Source organism: Neolamprologus brichardi, chromosome 9, assembly GCF_056152115.1.
Source record: "Neolamprologus brichardi isolate AB-2024 chromosome 9, ASM5615211v1, whole genome shotgun sequence".
NCBI classification, from domain to species: domain Eukaryota; kingdom Metazoa; phylum Chordata; class Actinopteri; order Cichliformes; family Cichlidae; genus Neolamprologus; species Neolamprologus brichardi.
The window spans coordinates 17,160,488-17,171,555 of record NC_142112.1 but is presented as its reverse complement, the minus strand read 5'-3'; the positions used below and the strand labels follow the sequence as shown (position 1 = coordinate 17,171,555).

General features: G+C 42.6%; 2 protein-coding genes across 6 annotated transcripts; one reads left to right on the top strand and one right to left on the bottom strand.

The window, feature by feature from the left end:
- The first annotated feature begins 581 nt into the window (after positions 1 to 581).
- psme1 (proteasome activator subunit 1) lies at positions 582 to 7,965 on the top strand. Of its 5 annotated transcripts, none has more exons than XM_087846037.1 (12): positions 582 to 599; positions 693 to 809; positions 4,360 to 4,405; positions 4,627 to 4,659; positions 4,748 to 4,810; positions 4,889 to 4,987; positions 5,683 to 5,740; positions 6,051 to 6,148; positions 6,270 to 6,338; positions 6,422 to 6,489; positions 6,932 to 6,986; positions 7,185 to 7,529. In XM_087846037.1, the coding sequence occupies exons 3-12, from the start codon at positions 4,367 to 4,369 to the stop codon at positions 7,506 to 7,508; spliced, it is 906 nt and encodes a 301-aa protein (XP_087702163.1). In that variant the 5' UTR covers positions 582 to 599; positions 693 to 809; positions 4,360 to 4,366; the 3' UTR covers positions 7,509 to 7,529. The 5 variants fall into 5 exon arrangements, with proteins under 5 accessions (XP_087702163.1, XP_087702164.1, XP_087702161.1 ...); XM_006809405.3 differs by lacking the exons at positions 582 to 599; positions 693 to 809 and adding exons at positions 4,184 to 4,233; positions 7,722 to 7,965 and having other exon boundaries at positions 4,362 to 4,405; positions 7,185 to 7,271; XM_087846038.1 differs by lacking the exon at positions 582 to 599 and having other exon boundaries at positions 798 to 809; positions 4,362 to 4,405.
- On the bottom strand, positions 6,660 to 10,702 carry fitm1 (fat storage inducing transmembrane protein 1). The gene is made up of 3 exons (XM_006809401.3): positions 10,678 to 10,702; positions 9,986 to 10,376; positions 6,660 to 8,825 (listed from the first exon to the last, which is right to left on the bottom strand). Exons 2-3 carry the CDS (start codon positions 10,270 to 10,272, stop codon positions 8,156 to 8,158), a joined length of 957 nt encoding a protein of 318 aa, XP_006809464.1. The 5' UTR covers positions 10,273 to 10,376; positions 10,678 to 10,702; the 3' UTR covers positions 6,660 to 8,155.
- Between the last annotated feature and the right edge of the window lie 366 nt (positions 10,703 to 11,068).

Here is an 11,068-nt window from a genome sequence, read left to right as displayed (position 1 = left end):
GGTATTTTCATCATGTTGTTGTGGCCCAAAAGCCTCACCAGTAAACTCAAAGTCCAAAAAAACAAGGACAGGCTGGGATGATGGCGTGGTTTCTTTTTTAGGGTTGTGAGGGAGTGGAAAAGTAAATTAAGAAAATTACAATGATTTATTTGAAAGCTCTGAAAACATAATCCTTTACTCTTCTCAGTCTGCATAAATAATGGTTTGCAAGAACTTCAAAGGCTCAGCGCTGCGTGCTTTCTTTCTGACACACATACACCATTAGTGTATGTACATATGACAGGTCTGTAAATAAAGTTGTTTACATTCACGCCAGCCATTCATGAAGCCACCTCTCTCTTTCTACACTCCTGTTTAGTTGCATGAACTTTGTCTGGATCATTTCTTAACGTCCTCCCCAAACTGAATAACACAGTGCAGACCTTTAATCGCTCACCCAGTCAAAATCAAAGCTGCAATAGGTAATGGAGTTCAGTCGAGTGCAGCCGCCGCCCTTTGCTCTGAACTGTCCCCTCGTGTCTGCTGAGTGATTGTTTTTCTAGTGTTACATGTTATGGTGCCATATACTACAGGTGAGGAGAAAACAACTACACAGTTATGTACGCTCCAACACTCCAACAGTGGGAAATAAGAGAAGGATTTAACAAAGTAGTTAAAGCTGTGTGGTGTTTTTACTGTCTTTTTGTCATTAGACATGATAGGTTTACCTGATAATGTCCCAACTCAGAGTGTGCTGGCACAGGATGACCTGTAGTTGGACGGTATCCTGCTTACAGTGGGAGGCTCTGACGTGTCGTCTCTTCACTCAGGTATCTTTATTTGTTTTACTCTTTACACTGACTGGATCAGCCAATGCCTCTGTCCACACAGCTCCTGATGAAAGAGCTATTGTAACAGCAGAATATTGGTGTAGCAGCAGAGATGCTCATCAATAATGAGTAGTGCTCTTTTTCTTTCTTTTTTTTCAAAAGTTAGAAAGCTTAGAAGCATCTTTCAGGTTCATTTGAGCTTTATTTGATGATTTGATGTAGATTTTTCATGGCTCTAGGAACTTTTAGAAGGCCAGAATCCTGAGATCAGAGAGCACGGGGTGGAACATAAAGGTGCAAAAGGTCAGAGAGTTATGAGGGAGCCAATCCATTTAAGGCCTTGTAGGTGAGCAGCAGGACCTTAAAATCTGTTGAACCCGACAAGGTAGCGTATGAAGAGGTCTCAGTACAGGGGTAATGTGCTCAAATTTCCCAGTTTTCATTAAAATGCGAGCAGCTGCATTTTGCACCATCTGTAAACCTCTAAAACTTTTCTTTGGTAGCCCAGAAAGAAGAGCATTACAATAATCGATACATGAAGACACAAATGCATGGACAAGAACCTCTGCAGTGTCGCTTGACAAAACGTCTTTAAATGATAAAAGGCGGTCTTTGTTGTCTCTTTTACATGAGACTCGAGGAGAGCACCCTGTCAAACCAGACGCCCAAGTTTTCAACCTTGTCCCTGCAATTTCAAGTTGAAATTTTGGGATAAGTACTGAAATTTTTGTGGTCCAGTGACCATCAACTCTGTCTTATCAGTATTAAGGAGCAGGAAATTATCCGATAACCAGTCCCTAATTGCATATAGACAAGACTGTAGTTTAGACACTTCAGCACAATTTCCAATGGTTAGAGCAGACCTTCCCAAAGTGTGGGGCAGAGCCATTGCAGGGGCATGAAAAGGGAAAAAACAAAACAACGCTTGGACACTGCTAGCACGGGGCGCCTATTCAAACGCAAAGCAGGAGATGAAGCATCGCTGAATATGCTTCCAAACCAACTTTATTCTAAGCCAAAGACTAGAAAATATGGTGAAGCATATCTTCCTTTGGCTTCACCTGCACAAGTGCCGAGGCAGGTCTCCCCTGCAAAATTGGTTTTCCCTGCGTCGGGAGCAAATCACGGACAAACAGGATCCCACATTCTTGATTTTTAGTTCACCAACACTTCTTGTAATGACTAACTACTCCTGAAATTTTGGAGATGTTTGCTCTTTATACAGTAAAGTTACAGTGGGATACAAATAATATCAGGCTGATCCTGCCACGATTTGTTCCCCGGTTCAAATCACGGACAAACAGTATCCCACAGCTGTTTATGTCTTTAAACCCATTTTGCACAGAGAGGCATTTTTTTTAAAAAAATGTTGAATATTATTACACAGGAAAAAAAACAACTACATGTAAAATAATTACGCCGTGACGCCTCTGACTTTGTAAATGGAGGGACAGTAACTGCTTGTTTATATGTAAGCCTGTAAAACCTGAAGATAGAGACAAAATACTGTTAATCTGACTATCAGCCATTCTGCAATTCCTCTCATGTAAGCAATAACGTGCGCACGCCGTGACGTGAAAAAAGGCACATACCTTTGACGTTGCCTGACGAACTGTACAATCTGTATTCCTCGTCCACACATACACGCAAAAAATGAGTTTTAAAAAATCTCAGTTTTCGGTGATTCCAAACGCCGTTTACGTGTGGACGAAACAGCTGCGTTTTCAAAAGTGTGGACGTAGTGTAAAAGAGTTAGTAGTTTATTTTCTTACTACCTGTAATTTAGTGCAGATTACTTGTATTTGCTTAATTGTTTACTAAATGTTTGAGGTGTGAAATAAACCGCAATTGAGCAAAATATGTGTGTGTGTGGTTGGAGGATGTGTTAGTGCGTGCGTGTGTGTGTGCGCGCGCGAGGGGGGCGCGAACATTTTTCTGTAAAACAAAGGGGGGCCCAGCGAAAAAAGTTTGGGAACCACTGGGTTAGAGGAACATAAAGCTGTCGTTTGTCTTCATAATCCTTTTTCTTTACTCCACACTGAACAACAGCACCCACCAGTGGAAGCACTCATAACTCACAGACTGGGCTGATACAGAATTTGTTCATCTAACATCTAACACACATAACTGAGAGGACAGGAATATGTCTTATGGTCAATCTGAGCATTAACTAGATTTAAGATGGATTTTTTTTTTCTAAATTATTTTTCAGATATTGCTCTGATTTTTAGGTTGTGTTAGTGGGTGCAAAGATTTTTGCTTTTACAAAAACATAAAGAAGAGGAAAAAAGAAGACAAAATAAAATAAAATAAACCGAGTATTAAATATTACAATATATATAATAGTTATGGACACAAAAATTGATATATAGTACTATGCAAAAGTCTTGAGCCATTTCTTCATATGTTTCTTCATAAATACAGAATATATCAGAATATGAGACAACATGAGACAAAAACAGAGTTTGTGCAATCTAACGAGCTTTAGTCAGCATATATAAGATCCACACAGCCTGAATTCTATTTGACAGCTTTCTTCTGTAGTCTTCAGGAATAGTTGTCCAGGTGCTTTGAAGGACATCACTGTGATTGAATTTTTGTGTAATCTCAGCTTTTCCTCGTTGTTCCCCCTTCTTTAAGAGAGGCTTACTGATAGCCATTGAGGCCATTTCTGACCAGGCTTCAGTGAACAATAGATGAATAAAAGTCTCAGATGCGTCTCGGAGGTCCTGTGTCAGGTTTTTGATGTATTGTTTTTCCTGCTTCTAAGGACATGACTTTCAGATACTGTTCTTCTGCTGTAGACAGTTTTTAGGTCTATCTATTTTTAGGTTTATCATCCTGTTTTTGAGGATAGGTTCCTCAATTCTTTAAGGACATACTGCACAATACTCAGATATATGTCAGGTTTTCAGCTAATAGCTTTTTAGGAATCACCTTGTTAGTCCAAAAATATAATTTTATGCCTGTCAAATTGAGTTATCTTTGGTATTTCTGCAAATTTAACGACGAGGGGGCAAAATATGTTTTTGTGACAGGCTGCTCGTACTAAAGTGCCTTAAGAATTGGTTCTTGAGGCTAAATTGTGAATGTTTAGACTCAACATTGGTTCATCCCTTGAGTTAGGTGACTTTTTTTTTTATTCTGGGATGAGGGTTAGCCCTTCGAAGACAAAGAAATAACTACTGCCACACAGAAACGCATTTCTCTGAGTGTTTTTTGCTTGTAGACTTCCCCACTCTGTTCCCATCACAGCCCCATTTTCTGGGAAATGAGAAGTCGACTGCTCCTTATAAAATAAAATAAAGTCAAATAAAACTACATGGCCCACAATGCAACACGTCCATTCGCTATTATTGCAGGAAAGTACGGAACTGTCTAAAACACTCTTTACTTTCATTTTCGCTTTTTATGCTGAGTAACTGTGAGTATTTGTCCGTGTCGTGCACGGAATTGAATTACACAGAAAGAGAGCATATTCTTATTTCTAACCGCCTCCTGTGAAGTCAAAGCCTTTACTAAACTCTAATAAACAACTTCTGCTCTCCAGAGACGACATGGCTGCTGTGGATATTCGCCTCAAGTCGAAGAAACAGGTGAGTCCGCTAGCACAAAGTGTTATGTAGCAGCAAGCTAACTCTCCTTTCCCTTCACTTGCATGGTTAGTGTGTCAGCAGGCGAGCTAGTGTCCACATAAGTGTTTGTTTTCATGGGGTTTGTGTCTACGGACAGCAGGGGTCACGGGAGGTGAGCAGCAGCAGGGTCTAAATAAAATGGTCATTTATAAGCAAGCCTAAAATCTGTGACTTTATTCTAGGTGGACGACTTCTGCCAAAAGCTCACCAAGGAGGTAACTCAAACGAAAATGAGAAATCTTTCCCAGCTCTGCTTCACAAGTTTGAATTGTTAATGTGGATTTTGTTACTTGGTTTTAACAGGCGGAGGTGCTGGTGTCAACATATTTCCCTCAGAAGCTCGAAGAGCTGCAGGAGCTGCTGAAGGTATCCACCTGTGTGACTGTGGGCACATACCACTGGGCTCTTGATTCTCACATTGGGTGACTTGTGTTTGTGCGTCAGTCTTTCAGATGCAACGATCTGCCTTCTTTGAAGGCTCCACTCGACATCCCGATACCCGATCCGGCGAAAGAGGAGGCCAAGCGCAAGAAAAAAGAGCAGGTGGGGACTCCATCCCAGAAGACTGTTCTTTAAAACTGTGATATAAATCCAATAAAAGAGCATTCGGGGTGATTTATGAAGGACGGCTGTTTTTCCATTACCCAGATGTAATGGCTTTCATATCAGGGAGCCTCACATCTGTGTTTTATTTGTCTAACCTTTGAATTTCTTCATAGAGCCTCCTCTCAACTGGGGTCCTCAGCTCAGGGTTTATATTTAGTGTTTCATTATATAAAGACACAATGCTGAGTCCCCAGTTACCATGACAACCAATCACTGTGCAATTTCCAAGGGCTGTTTTACAAACTGGCAGCAAGCGGGTGTTTTATGTTACTTCAGTCGGCTGTGAATTTCAGATTTTTATAAACCGTACAAAGGCTGTGTGTCTTGAACTAATGCTCATGCAGGGAGGAGGGCAGAGAGCCGTGTAGCTAATGCCACTGGGTTTTTTTTAACGAGGGTTAGGAGAATATTTGGGGTGGTTGCACAACTTTCGGGAGCTTCTAGAGTCTCCGTAGAATATCAAGGGGCACAGATTGCTGCAACTGGGTTACATGTCTTAAGCAAAGAAAAAGAATCCAACAGAGATCCCAAGGTTGAAAAGCCAGAAAAGAAAAAGGCGTGCAGCCTAGCTGTCTTGGAGATTAATCATCAGCAAAAACTGTGACCCGATGCCTTCTATTCTTATTTTACAGAAGGAGGCTAAGGAGGGGAAGAAAGACAAGGACAGTGATAAAGAGGATGAAGATGCAGGTAAATGGGGAAAAATAGAAAGAAAGATGAATCCGTTTAGCAGTAACCGTATTCCTGTAAATAAGGACAATAAAAACTGCAGGAAGAAAGGCTCCAAACCCATGTATGAAACATATCACTGCTTTTCTGGCTCCTTTGTAACAAACTGATGAGTCTACTGTGGCTCATGAGCTGACGACACAAAGTTTAAACACCGTTTACACACGAATTAGCTAACTGGAAGAAAGCAAGGGCATAAGGAACTTTTTCTATATTAGAAAAGCAAATCTGCAGCTCACTAAGTGAAGGAGTGCTATCCTCTGTCCTCCAGGCCCTCCATGTGGTCCCATCTGCACCAATGAGCAGGTGGAGAGCCTCCTGCCGAAGGTCAAAACTGAGATCCAGACACTGAAGGAGAAGCTCAACACGGTCAGTCTCAGAACTTTATGTGGAGAAAAATGTGTCGGGTTTTATGTGCAGAAAATATTAATGTGATAAAAAGTCTTGTATATTATACTAGTGGGTTTTTTTCTTTTTATTTTCCTGGAAGGTGTCAATGTGGGTGCAACTCCAGATTCCTAAAATTGAGGATGGGAACAATTTTGGAGTGGCTGTCCAGGTTAGTAAACAATCGCATGTGGAGTCTATCTTTAGGGTGAAATTTATCCAGCTGCATTTTAAATCTTCCTTCGTGTCCACCAGGAGAAAGTGTTTGAGCTGCTGACCAACACACGCACCAAGATCGAAGGATTCCAGACTCAGATTTCAAAGTAAGAGCCTGCACTGACATAGCCAGTGTACAGCACAGGAAAACAGACCTGACATTACTCCATCAAAAGTATTTGGCAGAGAAAACCACAAAACCTGCTGCGCTCAGTATCATAAGAATATCCACAATTACTGAGAAATCTACACAGATAAACAGCAATTCAGGCTGTCAGAGGGTCTCATCCATCTTTATTTAGTGAAGTCAAACAGAAAAAAAGTCATATAGATATAAGCAGAATCCGTGTGAAAGGCTTCAATTCCACATTTAAAAGTGAGAAAATCTTAACAGAGACAATGAGAGGCAGTCTTCTGCTTCGTCTTTTTATTAAAAACCAGACTGATGTGTTGAATATGGCATTGGATGTGACATTTAGCGAAACGCTGGGGGCTATTTTAAAACAGGTGGGTGGTACTGTAACTCCTCTCTTCTCCTTGTTTTGGCAGGTATTACAACGAGAGGGGTGACGCTGTGGCCAAAGCCTCCAAGTCGCCCCACGTGGTCAGTGTTTCCCGCTGTGCATCCTAATCAGCATATTAATGTGTGAATGGCAAAAATGTGTGCCGGTGCGCTGAAAAAAAAAACTTATGAGGACATTCTGTCCCGCATAAATTAGATGCTGTTGTGTCATGTGCTTATCATACTACACATTGTTTTGCTTATACGCTCGCTGTTTGTGGTGTGTGTTTTGTGCTGCAGGGAGACTACAGACAGCTGGTCCACGAGCTGGACCAATATCAATACTGCGAGCTCCGCCTTGTGGTCTTGGACGTCCGCAATACATACGTAAGACACCCACTGCCTCTTGCTTACAGTTGGCCCTCTCTGACTGCGTGTATCCTGAATCTCATGATCCGCACTCCGTGTACCATCTGCTGTTTTCATGCTCTGTACTTTAAATTGAGCGGCTTGGGTGTAAAATATGCCCGTCGTGTCCACCGGCGGGAGCGGCAGCTTAAATGGAATCCATTCCTTCTTAATAGGAGGGTAATTAAACTAATTGCAGTGCTTGTGTTAAATTGATTGGCGCCCCGTCTCTTTCCTTCGGCCATTGTCCTCCGTGTTTGATGCCGCTAATGAACAAGGCGTTGCGGGCGATGATGAAAGGAGCTGTTTGACGTGATTACAGCTCCATATCTGGACGTCCCTCTCTTTTATGACTCCCTGTAAACTGTCTGTCTTCCCTATATCATCCTGCTCCTGCATCACACTCTGTGTCTTTATTTCTCTCTCCAGGCTGTGTTGTTTGACATCATTAACAAGAACTTTGACAAGATTAAGAGACCCAGAGGAGATGGGAAAGCGCTCATCTACTGAGACAGACTCCAGGCTCGTTTTTTTTTTTTTTTTTTTAAATAAGCAACAACCAGTGTAGAATGACACTCTTCATCAAGTAATGATACACCTGCTCTCAGAAATCTTTTTCTAACTGTGCCTGCATTTTGGTTCAGATTACACAATAAAGCAGCAGTTTTTCTCACTTACTTTGTCTGAATGAGATTTCTAAGCTTCTTTTTGGACTAATTTTGACCTCTAAAGAAAGCAAACTATTAACGTGATGTCAGATTTACAGCATGCAGTCTTAAAAGAGGGTTTGGAAGTTTGTTCCTGAGCTTTGAAGGACATTTCAGTGCCAAAATCTAACCATTTTCATTAAGCGTGCCACACTACTAAGGCTGTTTGTTGGTGTGCACCGTGGTAGAAAGTCCCTCTCTGGGCAAACCAGGACAACCCCATCTCGATCCGAGTCTATACAATCCCTGATAGAGTCCTCTCCACCCCAGGTAGCCCAGAGCTCCACCCAGCTGCTGGGAGGGAAACTTTGGGAAGTATGCGAGCAAACACAGCAGCAGAAACATCCAAACAAGGAGGAGAAGAACACACAGGAGGAAGACGACTCTCAGCGGGGTCCCGGGTGACCTCTGCAGAGGCTTCTGTCGCTCCAAGTGATGACCAAAGACACACATTTCTTCGACAAGCAGCAGACAGCAGAAGCAGAGGATGAGGACGTCCTGGGAGACTTCGTAGCCTCGCCACAGCATGTGGGCTTTCAGGCAGGAGGCCTTGTTCTGGTCTTCATGCAGGAGCAGCAGAGGCTGTACTGGTGAGGCCGGGCTCTGGCCGTCCTGGCCTGGGGTCATGGGCTCGTAACAGGTCCCCGCTGCATCCTCCAGCAGGGTCAGGAGGCGCTGACAACTCCACCAGAGCAAACCCGCGAGGCCTACTCGAGAGAGGTGGCGGAGGGAAAGAGAGGTGGAGTGACGGACTGAGAGGGAGAGAAGGATGATGAAAGCGCCCGTAAAGATGCAGGTCCAACCCCAAGTGGACCTCAGGAACTTCCTGTGAGAGCGTGATGAATAAGGATATCAGTACACACCATATATATGAGCAAAACACACGCAGTAATGAAATAAGTGTAAAATTACAGCTTTTCCCTCACAGTCACAGCAACAGGAGGATCCTGGGGAGGTTGAAAGTCAGTCGTTCATGCTCATATTCACACTTTGGAGCAGTTTAGATTCACCAGTTACCCTGACATTTATGTCTTTGAATTGGCGGCGAAAGCCAGAGAAAGAACATCCAGACTCCACACAGAACACACAAAGACTTCAGCCAGCCAGCAGGTCAGATCCAGGAGCTTCTTGCTAACCACAGTGCTCAGAAAGTAAATCTATTTTTGATATGCATAAAAATCCAACCTTTACAGCAAAGCTGAGTCTTTTTAACTTTTTCAGTTCACTCAAACTTGCTTTGAGGTATCAAAGTTGATGAGCCGGTGGTTTCACTTAATTAGTTCCATGTAAGTGCACTGAAAAGTCTGAGGAAGACTTTAATTCTGCTACTGCCTCATAGTTGCCATCATACCTCAGAATGACATTATCATACAATATTTATGTGCTGCTTTTGTTTTTCAAAAGTGGTATATTAATATTGCATTGGGTTTTGGGTGGGGGGTTTACTCAGTGTATGTGACAAATGAGTGGTCAGCAAAGCATCCACAAAAATAAATGAGGAATAATTTAATATAACTGGATTTTAAAAATATGTGATGGATTATATGAACCTAAAACAGTCGGCCAAATGACATTATGATGATTGTAAATGCTGAACTGTATTGTTCCACAAGCTGACTCAGAATAAAGACTCAGTGAAAGTTTGCCACCAAAACAGATTAAGTAGGGCTGAAGCAGTAAAAGCCCAGCGAGCACTACAGTGAGCGCTGGGCTTTATTACAGAGTCAAGAGTTTATTAAAGGAGCAGTGCCTTTATCATTATTTTATTATTTATTTCCTTTAGCAATGACAGCAGTTACTACAGCTATTTCAGTCAATTATTTCCATCCAATTAAATCATGATAAATCATTGCTAAACTCTCCACAAACAGGTCCTCCACCTATCTCCACCTAATAGCCAATTCTGGCCCCTGTGCTTTATGTTTGACACCCCTGGTGTACGCAAAGCACTATAAGCAGTAATTCATTGTCTCCCGGAGTCCTCACCTGTACAGGTAGTGGTTGCTGTTTGCAAAGATGCTATACTTTGACACCCAGAAGCTGAGCACAGGCCCAAAGAGGACCAACCCAGACAGCAGCAGGTGGAAGTGTCTTCTGATCAGGCTGCTTCCTAAAACTCGGGCCAGAAAGTTTGTAACAAACTCCAGAACAGTGTTCAGGAGCCTCAAGATGGATCGTCCAGGCAGTATCAGCTCTGCAGCCATCCGGTGTAGTTTATCCAAACTGATCTCTGGTGTGAAGCCATTTGAGGAGTTTCCTGTCTTTAGATTCATGTTGTTTGACCCGCGTTCGTCCTCCCTCTTTGTGGAGTCTGCCTCGCTTGCTTTTGTCTGGGAGAAGGACACCCGTCCCACTCCAGGACCTTTCTATTCTATCACTGTCAGGCACGCGAGAGAACACATGGTTTACAAAAATACCCCCCCCCCCCTCATGTCCCTTTTACCCTCAAAACCCCTCCCCCGTAGGCAGAAAGAGGAGATGCAGTAATGCTTGCTGCTGTAACTGACCCCATTATTTTCACAGCAATGCTCAAACACAATTAAAAAGTAAAGAAAATGGATCTTTAGTTCATGACAAAGCTCCCAGTTCTTTTAAAATAGCTCTCGTGTGATGCTGCTCACTTATATTTGCATTTCCTGCATTAGGAAAAGTAATAATAATAGTAGTCTCATTCTGACCTTGGATCATTTAGCTCCTTTTCCGGTTCTCTCCTTCAGGACTCTCCAGTCTAAGAATCAGCTGCTGGAGCCAAAACTAATTTAAGTTATAAGCGGTTGCCAGCTTGCATTTGGCGCCATGGACAGCTGCATTTCTCACAGCACGTTCAGTCTGCTTTATTTCCAGGCTCAGTACTCAGACTGGAGCTTCTTAAAGCCCCCCTTCAACCGTCTGAGCCAAATGGACTGCATTTAGTCTTTCCATGGTACTCATGCTCACATAAAGCACACTGATGCCGTTTTCACAAGCCAGTGCAGACTAATGGCAGACGGGCTGCTAACTTCCATGAGGTGGTGGATTTTTGGTTTCTCTCGTTAGTCTTCAAAGTTATTCAGAGAAAGCTTTCCAGTG

Bases quoted from the DNA above. Each gene is read 5' to 3' on its own strand.
- psme1 (XM_087846037.1), top strand. From the start codon at position 4,367: ATGGCTGCTGTGGATATTCGCCTCAAGTCGAAGAAACAG. The intron at 6,149-6,269 runs GTCAGTCTCAGA...TTTTCCTGGAAG, and splicing joins TGAAGGAGAAGCTCAACACG to GTGTCAATGTGGGTGCAACT. The intron at 6,339-6,421 runs GTTAGTAAACAA...CGTGTCCACCAG, and splicing joins ATTTTGGAGTGGCTGTCCAG to GAGAAAGTGTTTGAGCTGCT.
- fitm1 (XM_006809401.3), bottom strand. From the start codon at position 10,272: ATGAATCTAAAGACAGGAAACTCCTCAAATGGCTTCACACCAGAGATC. The intron at 8,826-9,985 runs GTGAGGACTCCG...ACGCTCTCACAG, and splicing joins AGCAACCACTACCTGTACAG to GAAGTTCCTGAGGTCCACTT.